The sequence below is a fragment of the Balaenoptera acutorostrata genome, chromosome 12 (genome assembly GCF_949987535.1).
Source record: "Balaenoptera acutorostrata chromosome 12, mBalAcu1.1, whole genome shotgun sequence".
NCBI lineage: Eukaryota > Metazoa > Chordata > Mammalia > Artiodactyla > Balaenopteridae > Balaenoptera > Balaenoptera acutorostrata.
Genome location: NC_080075.1, coordinates 56,298,980 through 56,321,311, shown reverse-complemented (window position 1 = coordinate 56,321,311; position 22,332 = coordinate 56,298,980). Strand labels below are relative to the sequence as shown.

The window sequence follows — 22,332 nt, the reverse complement described above, 5'->3', positions numbered from 1 at the left end:
GAAAAAATGAAAAGAAAAGGCCATTTTGTAAGAAATTACGAAACATAACACACCACTGATTTGATTAAGCAAGTTGAAACTGAAAAAGGAACTGGTTCATCTTTAAAAATGTAGTCTGAATCTTTCATATTCCTTAATCAGATTCCCCCTTAAGCATTCTGAAATTTTGTTACCTCCAAAGTTATTAGAACTCTATTTTGGTATACAAAAATCATTATCAACTAGATAACATGCCATGATACCTAAAAGAGAAATGATTTTTAATAACACTTAACATCAAAAATAGTAAAAGCTGGGACTTTCCTGGTGGCGCAGAGGTTAAGAATCTGCCTGCCAATGCAGGGGACATGGGTTCGAGCCCTGGTCCAGGAAGATCCCACATACCACAGAGCAACTAAGCCCATGCACCACAACTACTGAGCCTGTGCTCTAGAGCCTGTGAGCCACAACTACTGAGCCTGCGTGCCACAACTACAGAAGCTCACGCACCTAGAGCCTGTGCTCGGCAACAAGAGAAGCCACCACAATGAGAAGCCTGCGCACCGCAACAAAGAGTAGCCCCCCCAAAGAGTAGCCCCCCACTCCCCGCAACTAGAAAAAGCCAGAAAATCTGCATGCAGCAACGAAGACCCAACACAGCCAAAAAATAAATAAAATTAAAAAAAAAAATAGTAAAAGCTAACATTTACTGAATATTTACTATATATCAGTGAGTGTTGTAATACTATTCTATTTCTTCCTTTGGGTTGTAGATATGTAAATCTCTTTACCTTATGTAATTTTTTTCAGCTGCATACTTATGAACTGTGGACTTTTCTGTACTATATTTCAGCCAGAAATATATTTTAAAATTTGAGGGTAACTCCTAAAGAATAGAAATAATGAGCTAGGTGACCAAATTAGGAAGTTAGGAAAAGGACGACAGAATAATCTCAAAGAAAGTGGAAGGAAGAAAATAATAAAGTTAAAAAAGCAGAAATTAATGAAATAGGAAAAAACCCCATATAACAGAGAGGACCAATGAAGCTTAAAATTTTAAATCACCTGTTAAGAAAAATACATACTTTTAGCTATACCAATCAAGTAAAAGAAAGGATGACACAAATAAATTATATTAGAAATGAAAAGGGAGTATAACTAGAGATTCAGCACAAATTTACAAGATACAGAGAGATTATTATAAACAACTTGATGTTAATTTAGATTAAATGATGAAATGGATAAATTCTTGGAAAAGTCTTACCAAAACAGACTGAAAATACATATGCATGTATGTATGTATGTGTGCATAAAATTTTAAAAAGAACCATTCTATAAACAATACAAATACAGTAAAGGATAAAAGCCATATGATAGCTCAATAGATGCAGGAAAAAACACTGACAAAATATACTTCCCATCTACTGTAAAAATGCACAGCATGAAAACAGAGCAACTTAGGACAGCAAAATCAAAAGCCCATGACTGTATTTATAAAAAAAAGTATCCCCACAAAATGCAAAAGGTGAGCAGGTGGGAACAATGCACCAATAACCACCAAGACCAATGTACATCAGCATTTCTGTGGGAGGAGGCACAGAGAAACAATGGAGTATCTCATGGACCTGAGATTGGAGGAAGCCTCAAAATGTCAGAAGGTACTTCCCTGGAAATCAAAACTGGCCCGTTTGAGAATAGAAAGTAAAACTGGAAAAGACCTTTGCATACTCTACTCTAATTTATAGGTCAGTACAAAGGTTGCACAGTAAGTTCAGAAAAGGACTGGAAAACTGATCTCTGAACTCTTGAAATTAACAAGTAGAACATTCTTTTCAAGACAAAACCCCACAGTGAGAAAAAACTGTTGAGCATCATATCCACATTGAGCAAGGTAAGAACAGTATGGACAAAGGGGAAAAAAATGTCTAGATAAAAGGGAAGAAAGCAATAGGAAAGCAAATTTCAGAAAGTATAAGGTTATCTCTCTATCCAAATAGATAGTTTTTCTTCCCAATAATTTGGAAAAAGTAGAAATGATAGTTCTAGAGATATACAGCTAGGCTTCCATCCTAAAAGCTGAGAAAAACTAATTTTATGTAAAACCAAGCAACAGAAAAGGATCATAGTCAAATTTCATATAGAATGATTATTTTTCAAATCAGGAAATAAAAAAGACTAGTACGATGTCTACAGAAAGATGCGCCCAAAAACAGAGAAAAACTGTAACCTAATATATAAGAACAAGCTATCAAAAAAAAAGATTAGAGAAAATGAGAATAAAATAAATCAGAATTAGAAAATGTCAGAAGTAAGATCAAAGAACTTAGGAATGAATTAAATATGAAAGAAAAAGTTATTCTAGGAATGAAAACTTAAACCAAAAGAAACGTAAGAAAAATGTAATCAAAAAAATTAAAAGGTGAAGAAGTTCACCAGAGAACTGTAATCTATTTTTTATAAATACCAAATGGAAATTCAAAAACTTAAAAACATAACTTAAATAAATAACTCAATGGATGGATTTAATGGCACATTAGACATAGCAGAATAGAGGATTAATTAACTTAAAGACAATTAATAAAAAATAAAAGAATTGAAAATAGAAGAGGAAATTGAATGGTCTAAAATACACATAATTAGAATTCCAGAAAGAGATGCAAGAAGGTCTACAAACCTCAAGCAGAATTCATGTCCCCTTCCCTCCAAAACAAACAAATAACACACACACAAACAGCTAAGCATATAAGAAAACTTCTGAAAACCACAAAGAAAAAATCTTAGCAGGCAGAGGAAAAAATTATCACCCTCAAAGGAACAATAATAAGATTTTTGTCTGATTTCTCAACAGAAACTGTAATAGCCAGGAAAAAAAAAAAAAAAGAAAGAAATGACATCTTTAAAGCACTGAAAATAACTGCCAATCTTGAATTCTACACCCAGCAAAAATATTTTTCAAAACCGAAGGCAAATCAGAAACATTCAGACAAAAAAACTGAGACAATTTGTCACTAGCTGATCCACATTAAAAAGTTAACAGACTAGAGTTTTAGGAAGAAAGAAAGTGATCTCAAATGGAAACACAGAAATGCAGAAAGAAATGAAGATAACAGAAAGGGCAAATAAACAAGTAAACAGGGAAAAAAATACTGACTGGACAAAACAATAAAAATGTCTCGTGGTATTTAAAATATACACAGAATCAGGACTTCCCTGGTGGTCCAGTGGTTAAGAATCCGCCTTCCATTGCAGGGGACGCAGGTTCGATCCCTGGTTGGGGAACTAAGATCCCACACGCCACAGGGCAACTAAGCCTGCAAACTGCAACTACTAAGCCTGCACACTCTGGAGCCCGCGTGCCACAACTAGAGAGAAGCCCACGCGCAGCAACTAGAGAAGCCCGTGCGCCGCAACAAAAAGATCCTGCATGCTGCAACTAAGACCCAATGCAGCCAAATAAATAAATAAATATTTTTAAAAAAACAAAAATAAATAAAATATACACAGAATCAAAATGTATCATATATAAATGCAGTCAGTATAAACAGAAGTTGATGGGGGATAAACAGAGTTATTAAAGTCTGAGCCTAGTTAATCCTCAATACATCCACTGTGACATAGGAAAGGGCATAAATGATAGTAAATGTTGACTGTTTGAGTCAACAAACAGGCCAAACAGGAAGCTTCATCCTGATTCCTATATCCCTTTTTGTGAGAAAACCATCTTCTATTCCTTGAAAATTAGCATTATTTCCAAATCCTCATGAAGTATATGAAGTGAAATTTATGACCAACCAAACAACTTCTATATAAAATGCTGAAAGGTATGCTTACTGGTAGGAGAAATTATAGCTAATTTGCAACCGTGTTTATAACCGGGATCCACTCCCATCAAGGTACGCCCTGGGACAGGGCTTGTTAAAAGGAGCTGACGAAGGTTCCGTCCAAACATCATTACTGATTCTTTCTCTGCATCTGATGTTAGTTTGGCTCTTTAGAAATAGAAAAAGAGAAGAAAAAAGATAAAGTACTCAGTTTTCATTCATTCCAATTTTATTCCAGAAAAAGAACACAATTATTCCTCATTGGAGCATTCATTATAACAAAATAACTTAAGATCTTTAGAAATAGAAAAAGAGAAGAAAAAAGATAAAGTATTCAGTTTTCATTCATTCAAATTTTCTTCCAGAAAAAGAACACAATTATTCCTCATTGGAGCATTCATTATAACAAAACAACTTAAGAGAAAAAAAATCACATACAAAATTATATTGAGTCTCTTTTTGCTAAGCTCAGTAATACAGATACCACAAACAATTTTGTGGTATCAAACCTGCTGAGTTTGTCATACCTACACTCCTTCTCTATCTGCTCACCCTTATGTAAGAAATCTACATGTATAAGTATCTGTGTATATGAGAGACAGGGTGTATAAATATTTGGACATTACATGGGATGTCAAAGTTTATCAGCTGATTAAAAATATAAACACATAATTAGTGGTCAATTATTGAATCATAAGTAGCCTCCTCCAACAATGCTTAGTTTTACACCCTCACCTATATATATCTCAAGGCCATATTCTCACTCTATTCCATTCTCCACATCTACCCCCTCTTCATTCTCACAGTGATGTGACATGACCACAGATATTAATACCAGTCCAGAACCCTGCCTCACATAAATAACTTCCCAATTTTATCCAGAGAATCTATTAAAAGTCTAATTTTCAAACTTTTTCTAGGATAAAAAAATATGTCTATATTGGATTTAAAGGCATTTGGAAACTAAGTTTTACACCATTTGCCTATTTAACAAGAGTTCTTAACATATTATCTCCTGAAACTCAAAAGAATTTATTAAAAGTATGTCTTCTCTATTAGACCAGGTTAAAAAAAAAGTGCATGCCAATGGCCACAAGAACAAAGCAATTCAGGGCACATTTCTATCAGCGTTGAGGTAGAATTATCTACATATCTAAAGGTACATACAGCTAATCAACATTTGTTTTCCTGGCTTAATTCAGCTTCTTACGGCTTTTCTCTCATCTTCTCTAATATTTCACTGTCATTCTCCCTGCATTCAGCCAAGCAACATGAAGATATCATCACAGGTATTTCTAAATATTCACGTTTAACTTTATTTATTGAGTGAGCACTTGTACTCAGTCTTATATAAGGTACTGTGATTGATGTAAGAGATACAAAGCTGAAAAAATCCCTACCCTGAAGATCACTGTCTAGTGGAAGAAACAGAAAAATAAACAGACGAGTATAACACACGGTAGGGATAGCTAAATTAGGAGAACTTTCTAAAAGAGATGTCTTCTCAGGTGAATCAAGAAGGATAAGTAATAGTTAAGCAAACAAAGGCAGGGATAGTAGCTGAAGAGCATTGAGAAAACACTGGGCAACAGAAGCAGCATATGTCAAAGCTCATGGCTCATTTATAGAAAAAGTAAGTAACTTCATATGGTAAAATAAAAAGAAATACCAAGACAAAGGGCTACAGAGGAAGAAAAAAACAGACCACAAAGGGTTCTTCTAAAGAGCTTGGATTTTATCCTGGAGACAAAGAAGATCCACTGAAGGATTTTAAGTAGAAGAGTATGAAATAATCAGATGGGAATTTAAGGATGGCAATGTGGAATATGTATTAGAAAATACAAGACAGAGATCATCTATGATTCTAGTATAGTAATTCAGACAAGAAATGATGATAACCTGAACTAACCATGGATATACTTTCTCCTAGTAAAGATGGAGATAAAGAGGAGGCAAAATTCAAGATATAATAAAAGATGGCATAACAGACAGCACTTGGTAATACTGATAATGTAGTTTTGATGAAAGAGGTATGTGTGAAAAATGACACAGGGATGAATGATCATGACAGTTATGGAAACAAAAATGCAGAAGTAGACTCTGAATCTTATATAGTCAACTGAATAAAATGGCTGCAAAATAATATAGTCTATTTGATCTCTTTTAATACACACACATGAATGGAGAAAAGTCTAGTTAACAATGGCTATCTCTACGTGGTGAAATTATATGGGTTTTTTTTCCTTTGTGTTTTACTGATTCTTTCAATTTTTCTGCATTTGGACAAATTTCTTTTTAATTAGAGAATTAAAGTAATTTTCTTTAAAAAATAAATCAGTTGAGGGTTTTCTCCCTCAACTGCTGTTCAGGTAATTACAAGTATTTCTATGAAGAGACACATCTGTAGACAACGTCTGCAAACCAACTTATGGAATGAAATAAGATATATTTTTTAACCACAGGCATTTTAGAAAAAGAGGAGGAAAGTGCTCTTGCTTGCCACTGCTAATGGAAGTTGGAGAAGAATTATACATTAAATAACCCCACAGCAAACTGCACAAATTAAATCTCAATGAAATTATTCCACAAGCAGTAAAGCTATTCACATCAAATATATGTAAAAATGTCAAATGTACCACTGGACATTATATGCGACATGAGAAAACAAGATAAAAGGATGAATCAAGAGAATGAATGATTTTGATAAAAAAGAGGTTGGACAAAGGAGCTATGTATCTTTTTTATTAGTACCTGCTCACTCCCTACTCTAAATGCCTCCAAAGTCAATGGCCAAGTCCAGTAAAAGAAAAACAGACAAACATAAAGGCTGCTATAAATTCTAGTGAGGCTGAAGAGATGGCTAGAAATCTATAGTTTCCAGGTGACCCTTGCTGAAACACTAAATAAACGGGAATGAAGACAATCTATAGCACATAGAAAGGAATATACGAAGGCATGGCTGGTGTCTGAACATTGACTACCAAGACAAAGGCTAGAGAGAAGCAGGAAAGAGGGTTTTTGCCTCCCAACATTTCTGTCCATCTCCTCCCCTAAAAACAATTCGGTACCTCACCTCTTTTGCAGTTCTTTGTAACCTTTAGTTCTTCTGCTACTCCATTTAGATGGTCACCTTAATAATCTCCTAATATTTGTTCATCACTGCTGATAATTATTCATTGAAACAACTCCGTTTGCTAATATATATTAGCTTTCTCTCATAGTAATACATTCATCATGTACTCCTCTGATTTCCTTATGCTTTTTTTGGCTCTCTTACCTCTAAAACTGCTGCCAACTAACTTCTCCATTAACTTCTTAGTTTGTTTCTCCCAAGCCAAATCTCTCATCAATAAAACCATTTGTTTGGCTTGGTTGTCAAATTGCAAGACTAGTATTGCAGAACTGGAAGGGGTAACATTAAGTGGTCAAGATTTGAAAAGTATACCGTAATTAAGAGCTATGTTTTGTGATCTATGCATGTGAATGTCTCTACAGATTGAAATCTATGCTTAAATTTAAGACTTTGTGATTCTGACTCAGTTCTTTGGATTGGTTAATGGATCAACAAATATTTACTACACACTTTAATGGGCCTATTACCATACATAAAAATAAACAGTCCAGAAAGTTAAATAAGACAAGATGCATACCTGAACTCTCTACAAAGGAGAGGATAAATAAGGCGTTTAAAGGAATCATCCAGTGAGTTGTATAAGATCTTCATTAACTCTGGCCTTGCAAAGCCACGTGGTCTCCACCTGCAAAAAAGAAAAGCCTATACTAAAATTGATGTAACAATAATAAGGTCATAAAAGGGCTCCTGGAAGAGCAGAGAGGAAGTGGAAAAGAAAAGGGGGGAAGAAACTTTACTGAATCCAAAGTAACATAATCTGTAAGAAGAGACAGTGATGTCTGAAAATTATTACTATGACATCTGGAGTTCTTATTTTTAAAAACCTGGTAACCATGGTAACACATAAAACTTAAGGGAGGAAAACACTTCCCTATTCTGGGGAGAGTCCCCAAGGCATTATTAATAATGGTCAAAATTTTTAAGATATAAGAAAGTCACCAAAAAATTACTGAACCACTGCTATAGACTGAATTATGTCCCCTAAAATTAGTATGTTGAAGCCCTAACCCTCAAATCGGATGATATTTGGAGACGGGGCCTTTGGGAGGTAATTAGGTTTAGATGAGGTCATGAGGGTAGGGCCCCCATGATAGGATTAGTGAGTGCCCTTAAAAGAAGAAATATCAGATACCCCCTTCTCTCTCCCCCCACATCAGGTGAGGACATAATGAGAAGGCTGCTGTCTGCAAGACAAAAAGAGGGTTCTCACCAGAAACCAAATCAGCCTGACCTTGATCTTGGACTTCCAGCCTCCAGAACAAGGAGAAAATAAATTTCTGTTGTTTAAGCCACCTAGTCTATGGTATTTTGTTATGGCAACCGAAGCTAAGACAAGCACTATGTCCTTCTTTTCCCATTTCTTAATCTCTTCCTGAGAGTTAAAGTAGATTGAGCAAAGGAGAAACTCTGTTTTAACCTTTGCCTCTTGTAATCCTTGAGTAGAACTCACTCTATTCCTCAGGTTGTACTGTTCTACTAGGCAGTGTATCTGCATACATACTGATAAATATAAATGCCAGAGAACCCACTGTTAGTAGAAACTGGAGAAAGAACAGTAAGAGAAAAACACAAGCTAAAAAGGACAAACAAATTCAGCCTTACCCCTTTTCTGTGTTCCCTACATCTACAGCATCTCTGCCTGTGTCCTTCAATGGCTCTTGAATAGAAAACATTAATATTTTATCAATGGTTCCTAATAAACCATTAATATACTTTAGGGACACTGTCATCTCCCTTACTTATAATGTGATACACCAAAGGTTACATAATAATAACTAATTGAATCCCTTCCATAGAAGGGTATTATTTGAGTAGAATATAGTTTTGTTTTTTAATTTGAATGAAAGTGCTTTTAGGCAGGACGTACATCCTTCCTTCCATCCAAATCCTTGTTTCTCCCTACTGTCATCTACACCTGAGGGCATGAAACGTAGGGAGAACTAGGATATGAATTAGACAGTTATTATTATTATTATTATTATTATTTTGTTATGTTACAGGCATACCTTGGAGATACTGTGGGTTTGGTTCCAGACCACCACAATAAAGTGATTATCACAGTAAAGTGAGTCACATGAAGTTTTTGGTTTCCTAGAGCATATAAGAGTTATGTTTACACTATAATGTAGTCTATTAAGTGTGTAATACCATTATGTCTTAGAAAACAATGTACATACCTTAACCAAAAAATAATGCTATTGGAAAAATGGTACCAATAGATAACGCACAACACAGGGCTGCCACAAACCTTCAATTTGTAAAAAAAACAAAAACAAAAAAACCCAATATCTGCGAAGCACAATAAAGCAAAGTGCAATAAAACTTATAGCTGTGTTGTTGTTATTAATTGGGGAAATTCAATGTCAAACAAAGACATCCCAGAAGAAACATCTGAGATGGCTTTAAAAAAATGAATTGTGGGGCTTCCCTGGTGGCGCAGTGGTTGAGAATCTGCCTGCTAGTGCGGGGGACACGGGTTCGAGCCCTGGTCTGGGAAGATCCCACGTGCCGCGGAGCAGCTGGGCCCGTGAGCCACAGCTGCTGGGCCTGCGCGTCTGGAGCCTGTGCCCCGCAACGGGAGGGGCCGCGATGGTGAGAGGCCCGCGCACCGCGATGAAGAGCGGTCCCCGCACCGCAATGAAGAGTGGCCCCCACTTGCCGCAACTGGAGAAAGTCCTCGCACGAAGCGGGGACCCAACACAGCCAAAAATAAATAAATAAATAAATAAAGTAGCTATAAAATTAAAAAAAAAAAAATAGTTGTTGACCTCCTACAGTATGGAAAAAAAAAAAAAATGAATTGTGGTTTACCAAATAAGACAAAGGAATAAAAACATTCTGGGAAGAAACCATACCATATGTAAAAGCTTAGAGGCATTAAAGAGCATGATAAGCTCGAGTAACTAGAAGCAGATTAGTCATACAAGGGCATAAAGCTGCAGGATCAGGTTGCGGGGTAGATGAGGCTAGAAAATATGGCAGTAGCCAGATTACTGAGGCCCTTATCACCATACTCTGGAGCTTGGCCAGTTAGGAGAGAACATAGCCCTGGGTCATGGGACAATACACTCGGAAAAGAGTCCTTAGAGGCAGGAAGGCCCTAATGTAGTGATTCTTATAATGAATGTATCTGATGTCTGCTGGGGGATCATTCCCTTTAAAGCCAAACCAAGGTTTACACATTGGTTGTAGGAAAAAAATGGAAATCTTTAACATCAGATACCCAATTTCTCTGGAAGCCCCAGTAGCCTTCCTTAAACCTCAAGGTTCTCCTGTGGCGTGACGGCTCACCTCCCTGGAACAGTGCTGTGGGTCTATTTTATACCTAAGGATGCCTCAATTATACTCATTCACAGTGACCTTTAGACCACAGACCCAGCTATACTCACTTCCTGCATTACAGAAACTCCTTTTTCTTCCTCACCCCACAGCAATTTCTATCTCTTGACTGGCTTCCTGTGATCTATTCATTTAGCACTCGAAGGGACCTGAAACAGTATAGCGAAGTCACAGACCTTATTACTTCTAAACTTAAAGGAAATACAATGGGTTTCCCTTACAGGGTATCATCTTAAAACTTGATTCTTCCTCTAATTCAATAGTTAAACACTGCTGAATAAAATTAAGAAGGACCTCACTTTAACTAAATTTCACAATACAAAATACATGCGATGTGCACAATGAAGCATACAAATTAAGACAGAGGCCACAAACTCAAATACCTACGGGGAGTCAGGAAAGTACTGTAAACAAATGAATAAGACCCAGGGCCTATATGTATGTTTTTGACAGAGACATGCTTTATTCACCCATTACAGACAAAGAAATATTCTTCACTCTGGCAAAGAAATATGCTCCCCCCCATTCGGTACCTATAGATAAAGATAGGCTCTCTCCATCTAGCTTTCATTTTCCCACATTTAAAATAGAAATGGATACAGGATATAGTTCCCCTTAAATCTACCACAAGAAAAAAGCAGCACCATTTTAGTGTAGCATTTTCTCAAAGTGATGTGACAGACATTTGGGAACAGAATAATTTACTTTACAAGACTATCCCATACATTGGCACTAAAAGCTAGTTTTAAAAAAGAAAAAAGCTAGTAGCCAGCCTCAGTCATTCATTCGTTACTCATATAATATCTGATAAATTAAATATTTGACTCAATTATCCTTAATGAACAAAACATTTCAGATATACTATATACAGTATGTTTCTGTTAATTCATTTTTCATAAAAGAAAATATACTCTTTATAAAAGATTCATATGGTACAGGATTACAGTAAAAGTCTCTTTCCCCAGAAATAACCACTATTAATAATTCTTATGTACTTCCCAGATATTTCCTATTTAAACATACACAACATACGTACTTTTTAAATTTAAAAAAAATTTTTTAACATCTTTATTGGAGTATAATTGCTTTACAGTGGTGTGTTAGTTTCTGCTTTATAACGAAGTGAATCAGCTATACATATACATATATCCCCATATCTCCTCCCTCTTGCGTCTCCCTCCCACCTTCCCTATCCCACCCCTCTAGGTGGTCAGCTCCCTGTGCTATGCGGCCGCTTCCCACTAGCTATCTATTTTACATTTGGTAGTGTATATATGTCCATGCCACTCTCTCACTTCGTCCCAGCTTACCCTTCCCCCTCTCCGTGTCCTCAAGTCCATTCTCTACGTCTGTGTCTTTATTCCTGTCCTGCTCCTAGGTTCGTCAGAACCTTTTTTTTTTTAGATTCCATATATATGTGTTAGCATACGGTACTTGTTTTTCTCTTTCTGACTTACTTCACTCTGTATGACAGACTCTAGGTCCATCCACCTCACTACAAGACACTATATCCATTGCCTGTCACTGTTTTTTTTTTTTTTTTTAACACAATGGACATCTTTCCATTATCAGTACATATAGATCTCAATATAGCATTTTATAAACAAAAAAAAAGAATATTCTGTAAAAATCTATAAACAGACCTGTTTTGGATGCACCACCTACAGAACTCATTCTTCACTCCATCAGAAATGTTAACCTTGACCGTCAGTATCTTCAAATTTTCTCCACGGTTAATTGCCAGAATCTGAGTGCAAACATATATGGCAAAGACTGATGATCCACAAAATATATAAATGATCAATTTAACCAGTCAATATTTGTGAAACAAACTGGGTGGTTATCCAGTCTAGAGCTATATCAATTTTGTATTCATTTATTTACCAAGAATGTATTCAAAAATAATCATTTCTTTATATTATTTTCAAGTATTTTCAAAATAAAATACAGGTACAAAGCCTATGATATTCACAGGAAGAGATAGTGTTGATCTAAAAATCTCATTTCAGATTCTACTAATTGAAAGTTTTTGATCACCTAGAGTTAGAAGGATATACTTTTTATATTTGTGAAAAAACATTACTAAGATAAATACAAACATGGAAATTTCTAAGTGGAATATTTAATAACTACTAATTGCTACCATTTATTGAGCACTTACTAATTGTCAGGCCCATCTAAGCACTTTAAATACATTAACTCATTTATCTTCAAAGCCACCAGTGATGTATGTATTAACATCTTACTCTTATATGATAATTTTTCTAAGACTAACTTGTCCTAAATCACAAAGCTAGCAAGTAGCAAAGGAGGAATTTAAATTCAGATTGACCTGTCTCTACTTTTAATTAATATATTAAAAGAACAATTGCTTTAAAACACATTAAAAACACTCCTTAAAGAAAAGCAAACAAACGTAAAGCAAGAAGAAGAAAGGAAATAATAAAGAACAGAGGGAAAATTAATCCAATAGAGAATAGAAAAACAACAAAAAATATCAACAAAACCAAAAGTTGGTTCTTGGAAAATATCAACAAAATTGACAAACCTTTCACTAGGCTGACCAAAGAAAAAAGGGAGACATTCCAATTATCAAAATCAGGAATGAAAGAGGGGCCATTAATATGAATGCTATAGAAATAAAAAGGATCAAAAGAGAATACTATGAACAACTGTATGCCAAATTAGAATTCCTAAAAAGATACAAACTTCTAAACTAGAATAAAAAAGAAATAGAAAATTCAAAATTATCTATAACAAGTAAAGAGATAGAATTAGTAATTTTAAAATTTCCCACAAGGAAATACCCAGGCTCATATGGCTTCACTGCTGAATTCTACCAAACATTTAAAGAAGAATTAATAGCAATTCTTCACAAACTCTTCCAAAAATACAATAGAAGAAAAAACTTCCTGACTCTACCCTGTTCTTGCAAGAACATTGCAAGAGAAAAGTAAAGACCATTGCCTCTTATGAATATAGGTGTAAAAATTCTCAATAAAATACTAGTAAACTAAACCCAGAAACATATAAAAAGGATTATACACAAGGATCAAAAGGGATTTACTCCAGGAACGCAAGGTTGGTTTAACATCCAAAAAAGAAGTAATACATCATAACTATAGAATAAAAAACAAAAATTACATGATCATTTCAATAGAAGCAGAAAGAATATTTGAGAAAATTCCAGCAGTTGTTCATGATAAAAATACTCAAGAAACTAGGAAGAGAAAGCAAATTCTTCAAAATGATAAAGGGCACATACAAAAACTCCACAGATAACATAATGTTTAATAGTGAAAGACTGGATACTTTCCCTCTGAGATTACAAGGGTGTCTCCTCTTGCACTTCTATTCAACATTGTACTGGAGGTTCTATCTAGGGAAATTAGGCAAGAAAAAGAAATAAAAGGCCTCTAGATTGAAAAGAAAGAAGTTAAAACTACCTCTATTTGCAGATACTATGATCTTGTATACAGAAAATCCTAAGGAGTTCACTATAAAACTATTAGAACTAATAGAGTTCAGCAAGGTTGCAGGATAATTAATTTCTACACACTAGCAATAAACATCCTAAAAATAATTTTTTTAAATTCCATTTACCATAGCACCAGCACAAATAAAATACTTTCCAATAAATTTAACAAAAGAAGTTCAAAATTATACACTGAGAACTATAAAATATTGTTTTTAAAAAAACTGAAGAAGACCTAAATAAATGGAAAGACATCCCAGGTCAATGGATCAAAAGGCTTAATATTGCTAAATGGCACTAATCCCCAAATTACTTCATAAATTCAATGTGATCCCTATCAAATCCCAGCTAGCCTCTTTGCAGAAATTGACAAACTAATTCTAAGATTCACATAGAAATGCAAGGGACCCAGAATAACTAAGTCAATCTTGTAAAAAAAGAACAAACCTGGAGGACTCCCACTTCTCAATTTCAAAACTTACTACAAAACTACAGTAATCAAGACGGTGTGGTACTGGCATTAAAGATAAACATACAGATGAATGGAATAGAATTTAGAGTCCAGAAATAAATCTATACATCTACAATCAAGTGAATGTCAACAAGGGTGCTAAGAAAATTAAATGGGGAAAATACAGTCTTTTCAACAAGTGATGCTGGTACAATGGATGGCCAAATTCAAAAGTATGAAGTTGGACAGCGTCTTCACACCATACACAAAAATTAGCTCAAAATTGATCATAGACCTTAATATAAAAACCAAACCTATAAAATGCTTAGAAGAAAATACTTGAGAAAATCTTCATAACCTTGAGTTACATAAGGCCTTAGGTAAAACACCACATGCATAATCAACACAAGAAAAAAATAAATAGATTGGATTTCAACAAAATTATAATTTTTATATCTCAAAGGATACCATCAAGAAATTGAAAAGAAAGCACTTAGCACAGGAGAAAAGTTTTGCAAATCATATATCACATAAAGGACTTATATCTAGAACATACAAATATCTCTTATAACTTAACAATAAAAAGACACAACCTAACAAAAATGTGCAAAAGGTCCAAAGAGACATATTTTTCAAAGATAATATAGAAATGTTCAATACGTACATGAAAAGATGCTCAACATCATTAGCTAGAAGAGAAGTGCAAACCAAAACCATAATGAGAAATCAGTTCATACCAAGATGGCCATAATCAAAAAGATAGACAGGGACTTCTCTCATAGTGCAGTGGTTAAGAATCCACCTGCCAGTGCAGGGGACATGGGTTCAAGTACTGGTCTAGGAGGATCCCACATGCCGCGGAGCAACTAAGCCTGTATGCCACAACTATTGAGCCTGCGCTCTAGAGCCTACAAGCCACAACTACAGAGCCCACGAGCCACAACTATGGAGCCCAAGTGCCACAACTACTGAAGCCTGCGTGCCTAGAGCTCGTGCTCCACAACAAAAAGAAGCCACTGCAATGAGAAGCCTGTGCACCACAATGAAGAGTAGCCCCGGCTCGTTGCAACTAGAGAAAGCCCGTGTGCAGCAGCGAAGACCCAATGCAGCCAAAAATAAAACAAATAAATAAAATAAAATTTATATTAAAAAAAAAGATAGACAATAAGTATTGGTGAGGATATAAAGAAACGGAACTCTCATAAACTGCTGGTGGGAAGGTAAAATGGTATAGCCACTCTGGAAAACAGCAACCTTAATTTATGAAATTCTAAAGGTATTTTCAAGTAAAATGTTAAATATAGAACAAATCCTCAAAGTTTAAAATATTACAGATACTTTAAAAAAATTCTTTAAATATATTTGAGAAATTTCCAAGGTAAACATTGGCAGAAATAAAATAATCACTTAAAAATAAACTTTTAATACAAAATAAACTTCAGTTTGGGCTGGACAAAATCTTCAATGTCTGCCAGCTCTCTGAAATACTGAAAGGAACACTGAACAGTAAATAAAAGTTCTTCATCCAAGAATTTATCAGTAATAAATTCATTCATGCAGAATACAATATTATAGGGGAAAAAGAGTTATTTAATTCTGATTTATATAAATACATTATTAGGGACTTCCCTGGTGGTGCAGTGGTTAAGAATCCGCCTGCCAATGCAGGGGACATGGGTTTGATCCCTGGTCCAGGAAGATCCCACATGCCATGGAGCAACTAAGCCCATGTGCCACAACTACTGAGTCTGCATGCCACAACTACTGAAGCCCATGCGCCTAGAGTTCGTGCTCCACAACAAAGAGAAGCCACTGCAATGAGAAGCCCACGCACTGCAACAAAGAGTAGCCCCCACTAGCCGCAACTAGGGAAAGCCTGCACGCAGCAACGAAGACCCAATGCAGCCAAAAAAAAAAAAACCCAAATAAATAAAAATATAAATACACTATTATATCAAAATATATTATTGGAGGGTGCTTTTTTTTCCACCATACCTAGTAAAGTCATAGGTCAAACTTTAAAAAACCCTAACATAGAGGATCCATGGTAGAAAAGGGAGTGGAGTAGCAGAAACAGCTTGGGGCAAAAACTGAGGTTGAAAGTGAATACAGAGTTAAAGCAGAATTACTGTAGATGGCAGCACTGAATGTTAAACAGGTATTGTAAAAGACAAAGAAAGTGAGACATCAGTGAAAGAAGCTACAAAAAAGAATGGGAAGGGTGAGTTACAAATTTATGTGGTGGAAAGGAGCACATTAAGGACCAGTGTGGAGAAGAAAGAAAACAAGATGCAGCTAGAAGAATTAATTTAGTAGACAGCTATAACAGCTCTTCCCACAGCATTTGGAGGAGTTCCAGGTACCGTTGTTCCTTTACCACTGTCTGTCATCACTCTCCCTCACTTCTGTATTCTGGGATGCTATATGCTGGGCTATCTAGGTGAAAGCTGAAAAACAGAGTCTGGAATCAGGGACATGAGGCCTTAGCACTATAGGGATTAAAAATCCATCTCTGTGAGCTAGCATATCATCACTCTAGCCTGCAAGATAACTAGGAAGTTCTTCTCAAAACACACGTCTGTTTTTCAAAACTGACATTCCCAAAACGTTCTACCTTCTCAGGTCTTAGGACTGTCACATTTAGAAGCCTGTGTCAATCACAAACTTAGATTCAACCACAAACTAACTCAGAATGCCACATGTGCTAAGCACACTAGTTAAAATGCAGAGATCAAAATGTTTTCAAGCAAATACTAGAAAGACTAAGTTTTAATAGAATAAAAGTATTCATATTTTTCTGAAGTTGCAATAAAATTAAATCAAATAAAGGGAGGCAAAATCCAGCAGCAAAATCATTTCTGCAAAAGGAATTTTAGTATTTTAGTCACTGGTTTTATAAAAAATTCTTTTTCATTAGGCTCTATCAGTAGACAATAGCTAGGTAAGTAAAATTTCACCCTTCTAACAATTTTTCCAATTATCAAAAGTATTCATTTCACCCCATATGATACAGTGTACACAAAAGTAAAAAGAACAACTTAGATATTAGTGAAACACTTCAAAGGTTCAACAGCAGGGACTGTGTCATCTACATACCCCAAGTAGGCACCAATACATAATAAGTGTTCAAGAAGTATTTGTAACGTAACTGAAGACTCTTCATGTTATGTTACACACACACAGAATAATAACATACCTTTTCATATCTATACCACTGTGTTTTTTTAAATTACATTTTTAATGAAGATAACTAAACATTATCAATGAAAAGTGACACATTCTAGTCTTTTTCATTATCCTCTCCTTATAACAGTATAATTCAGAAAGGAAGAAAAAATAAATTTAAAAAATGATTCATTGAGGAATTTCAAGTTTAAAGAACACTGGCAGGCCCCTCATTCTAAATCCCCCCCTCATCCTCCTATAAAACCAATAAAGTGAATAAATAAAACAACACAGGACCCACATCTTCAGCATTTCTAAGAAACAGAGAATTAGATTGGCATCTGATTTCAAAAACAAGCAAACAAAAAAAAACTTGCAAAGTAAGACAACAACAGAGCAACATATTTGACAAACTTAAGGAAAGAAAGTGCAAATTAAAAATATTATACTGGGCTGCCTTGGTGGCACAGTAGTTAAGAATCTGCCTGCCAATGCAGGGGACACAGGTTTGAGCCCTGGTCCGGGAAGATTCCACATGCTGCAGAGCAACTAAGCCCGTGTGCCACAACTACTGAGCCTGTGCTCTAGAGCCCGCGAGCTACAACCACTGAAGCCTGTGCACCTAGAGCCTGTGCTCCGCAACAAGAGAAGCCACCGCAATGAGAAGCCCATGCACCACAATGAAGAGTAGCCCCGCTTGCCACAACTAGAGAAAGCCCACACGCAGCAACGAAGACCCAATGTAGCCAAAAATAAAATAAAAAATAAATAAATTTTTAAAAAATCATTGGATTATTAAAAATATATATATTTACTGAGCTAAGCTATCCTTCAAGTATCAAGGACATAGGAAACAATTGTGACTGTGTCAAAACTCAGAGAATTACAGGCATATCTCAGAGATATTACAGGTTCAGTTCCAGACTACTACAATAAAACAACGTCACAATAAAGCAAGTCATACACATTTTTTGGTTTCCCAGTGCATATAAAGGTTATGTTACACTATACTTTAGTCTAGGTGTGCAATAACATTATGTCTAAAAAAAAAGATGTACATATCTTAATTTAAAAGTGGCTATCATCAAAAAGAACACAAATAACAAATGTTGGAGAGGATGTGGAGAAAAGTGTACCCTGCACATTGTTGCTGGGAATGTAAATTGGTGCAGCCACTGTGGAAAACAGTTTGGAAGTTCCTCAAAAAACTAAAACTAGGGCTTCCCTGGTGGCACAGTGGTTACGAATCCGCCTGCCAATGCAGGGGACATGGGTTTGAGCCCTGGTCCAGGAAGATCCCGCATGCCACGGAGCAACTAAGCTCATGAGCCACAACTACTGAGCCTGCCCTCTAGAGCCCGCGAGCCACAACTACTGAACCTGCGTGCCACAACTACTGAAGCCCACGCACCACAACTACTAAAGCCTGCACGCCTAGAGCCTGTGCTCCGCAACAAGAGAAGCCACTGCAATGAGAAGGCTGTGCAACACAACGAAGAGTAGCCCCTGCTCACCGCAACTAAAGAAAGCCCATGCTCAGCAACAAAGACCCAACAGAGCCAAAAATAAATAAATTAATTAATTAAAAAACAAAACAAAACCTAAAACTAGAACTACCATATGACCCAGGATTCCACTCTTGGGTATACACCCAAAACAAAAACACTAATTTGAAAAGATAAATGCACCCCAATGTTCATAGCAGTATTATTTACAATTGACAAGATATGGAAGCAACCTAAGTGTCCATCAACAGAAGAATGGATAAAGAAGATGTGACAGATAGATAGATATCCACATCTGTTGTAAACAGATGTGCTGTTATCCACAGTGTGTAGAGTATAGATAGTACTCCACACACTGTGGAGTACTATTCAGCCATAAAAAAGAACAAAATTTTGCCATTTGCAACAACATTGATGGACTTGGAGAGTATTATGCTAAGTAAAATTAAGTCAGAAAGAGAAAGACAAATACTGTATGATATCACTTATATATGGAATATAAAAAATACAACAAACTAGTGAATATAGCAAAAACAGACTCACAGATACAGAGAACTAGAGTACCAGTGGGGAGACGGAAAGAAGGAGGGGCAAAGAGGGTAAGGGGATTAAGAGGTACAAACTATTAATATTATGTATAAAATAAGCTACAAGGATATATTGTACAACACAGGGAATGTAGCAAATATTTTATAATGACTACAAATGGAGTATAACCTTCAAAAATTGTGAATCGCTATATTGTAACCTATAATTTATATAATATTGCACATAAACTATACTTCAATAAAAAATTAAAAATAAACTTTAAAAATTAAAATTAAAACATACTTTAATGCTAAAAAATCATAGTCATCATCTGAACCTTCAGCAAGCCATAATCTTTTTGCTGGTGGAGGGTCCTGCCTCCGTGTTGACGGCTGCTGACTGATGGGGTGGTGGCTGCTGAGGGCTGGGGTGGCCGTGGCAATTCCTTAAAAGAAGACGACAATTAAGTTTGCCACAGCAACTGACTCTTCCTTTCAGGAACAATCTCTCTGTAACATGCAATGCTGATAGCGTTTTACTCACAGTAGAACTTCTTTCAAACCTGGAGTCAATCCTCTCAAACCCTGACATTGCTTTATTGACTAAGTTGATGTAACACTCTAAATCACTTGTTGTCATTTGAACAATCTTCACCAGGAGCAGATCCCATCTCACAAAACCTCTTTCTTTGCTCATCCATAAGAAGTAACTCCTCATCAATTAAAGTTTAGTCATGAGATTTCAGCAATTCTTTCACATCTTCAGGCACCAGTTCTAATTCTAGTTCTCTTGCTATTTCCATTACAGCTGCAGTTACTTCCTTCACTGAAGTCTGGAACCCTTAAAAGTCACCCATAAGGATTAGAATCAATTTCTTCCAAACTCCTATTAATATTGATATCATATCTCTTCCCACAAATCACAAGTGGTCTTAATGGCATCTAGAGTGGTGAATCCCTTCTAGAGGTTTTCAATTTACTTTGCCCAAATCCATCAGAGGAATCATTATCTATGGCAGCTATAGCCTTATGAAATGCATTTCTTAAATAATAAGACTTGAAAGTCGAAATGACTCCCTGACCCATGGGCTGCAGAATGGATGTTGTGTTAGCAGGCATGAAAACATTAATCTCATTGTACATCTCCATCAGAGCTCTTGGGTGATCAGGTACATTGTGAATGAGCAGTAATATTTTGAAAGGAATCCTTTTTCCTGAGCAGTAGGTCTCAACTGTGGGCTTAAAATATTCAGCAAACCATGTTGTAAACAGATGTGCTGTTATCCAGGCTTTGTTGTTCCATTTACAGAGCACTGGTAAATGAGCATTGGCTTCAATTTCAAGTCACCAGCTGCATTAGTCCCTAACAAGAAAGACCCTATCCTTTGAAGCTTTGAAGCCTTGAAGCCAGGCATTTTACTCCTCTCTAGCTATGAAAGTCCTAGATGGCATCTTCTTCAAGTATAAGGCTGTTTCGTTTATAATGAAAATCTGTTGTTTACTGTAGCTACTTTCATTAATTATCTTAGTTAGACCTTCTGCATAACTTACTGCAGCTTCTACATCAGCACTTGCTGCTTCACCTTGTACTTTTCTTTTTTTTAATAAATATTTATTTATTTACTTACTTACTTACTTATGGCTGCGTTGGGTCTCCATTGCTGTGCACGGGCTTTCTCTAGTTGTGGCAAGTGGGGGCTACTCTTCGTTGCGGTGTGCGGGCTTCTTATTGCGGTGGCTTCTCTTGTTGCGGAGCACAGGCTCTAGGCACGTGGGCTTCAGTAGTTGTGGCTCATGGGCTCTAGAGCACAGGCTCAGTAGTTGTGGCACACAGGCTTAGTTGCTCCATGGCATGTGGGATCTTCCCAGACCAGGGATCAAACCCATGTCCCCTGCATTGGCAGGCGGATTCTTAACCACTGTGCCATGAGGGAAGTCCCTCACCTTGTACTTTTATGTTATGGAGATGGCTTCTTTCCTTAAACCTCACGAACCAACCTCTGCTAACTTCAAACTTTTATTCTGCAGCTTCCTTCCTTACCTCTCAGCCTTCATAGAACTGAATAGAGTTTGGGCCATGCTCTGGATTAGGCTTTGGCTTAAGGGAGTGTTACAGCTGATTTGATCTTCTATCCAGACCACTGAAACTTTCTCCATATCAGCAATAAAGCTGTTTCACTTTCTTATCATTTGTGTGTTCACTAGAGTAGCAGTTTTAGTTTCCTTCAAGAACTTATCCTTTGCATTCAGAACTTGGCTACCTATTTGGCACAAGAGGCCTAGATTGCAGCCTATCTTGGCTTTTGACGTATCTTCCTCACTAAGCTTAATCATTTCTAGCTTTTGATTTAAAGTGAGAGATGTGCAACTCCTTCCATTCACTGAACACTTAGGGGCCACTGTCGGGTTATTAAATGGCCTAATGTCAATATTATTGTGTCTCAGGGAATAGGGAGGCCCAAGGAGGATAGAGACGGAGGGAACAGCTGGTCGGTGGAGCAATCAGAACACACATTATCAATTAAGTTTGCTGTCTTATATGGGTGCAGTCATGGCACCTCAAAACAATTACAATAGTAACGTCAAAGATCACTGATCACAGATCACCAGAACAAATATAATAATAATGGAGAATTCTGAAATATTGAGAGAATTACCAAAATGTGACACAAGAGACACAAAGTCAGCAAATGCTGTTGGAAAATGGTGCCAACAGACTTGTATGAAACACAGTTGCCACAAACCTTCAATCTGTAAAACACACAGATTCTGCATTTATTTGCAGAATAAACACATTTATTCTGCAAAGCACAATAAAGCAAAAAGCACTATGGAATAAGGCACACCTGTACTGTACACATAAAATCTTGAGAAATATACAAGAGCAGAGGCCAGCAAACTATGGCCCATGGACCAAATCCAATCTAACATCTGTTT

At 36.2% G+C, this 22,332-nt stretch overlaps 1 protein-coding gene across 2 annotated transcripts in view; it reads right to left on the bottom strand.

Annotated features, from left to right (window-relative positions):
• SRBD1 (S1 RNA binding domain 1) overlaps positions 1 to 22,332 on the bottom strand; it is a 247,656-nt gene that overhangs the window by 189,281 nt on the left and 36,043 nt on the right. For both annotated transcript variants that reach the window (XM_007190081.3, XM_057558645.1), the window contains exons 10-12: positions 11,916 to 12,019; positions 7,451 to 7,558; positions 3,811 to 3,968 (exon numbers count right to left, since the gene is read on the bottom strand). In XM_007190081.3, the coding sequence (XP_007190143.2) occupies positions 3,811 to 3,968; positions 7,451 to 7,558; positions 11,916 to 12,019 (370 nt within the window). The remainder of the gene's footprint in view (positions 1 to 3,810; positions 3,969 to 7,450; positions 7,559 to 11,915; positions 12,020 to 22,332) is intronic.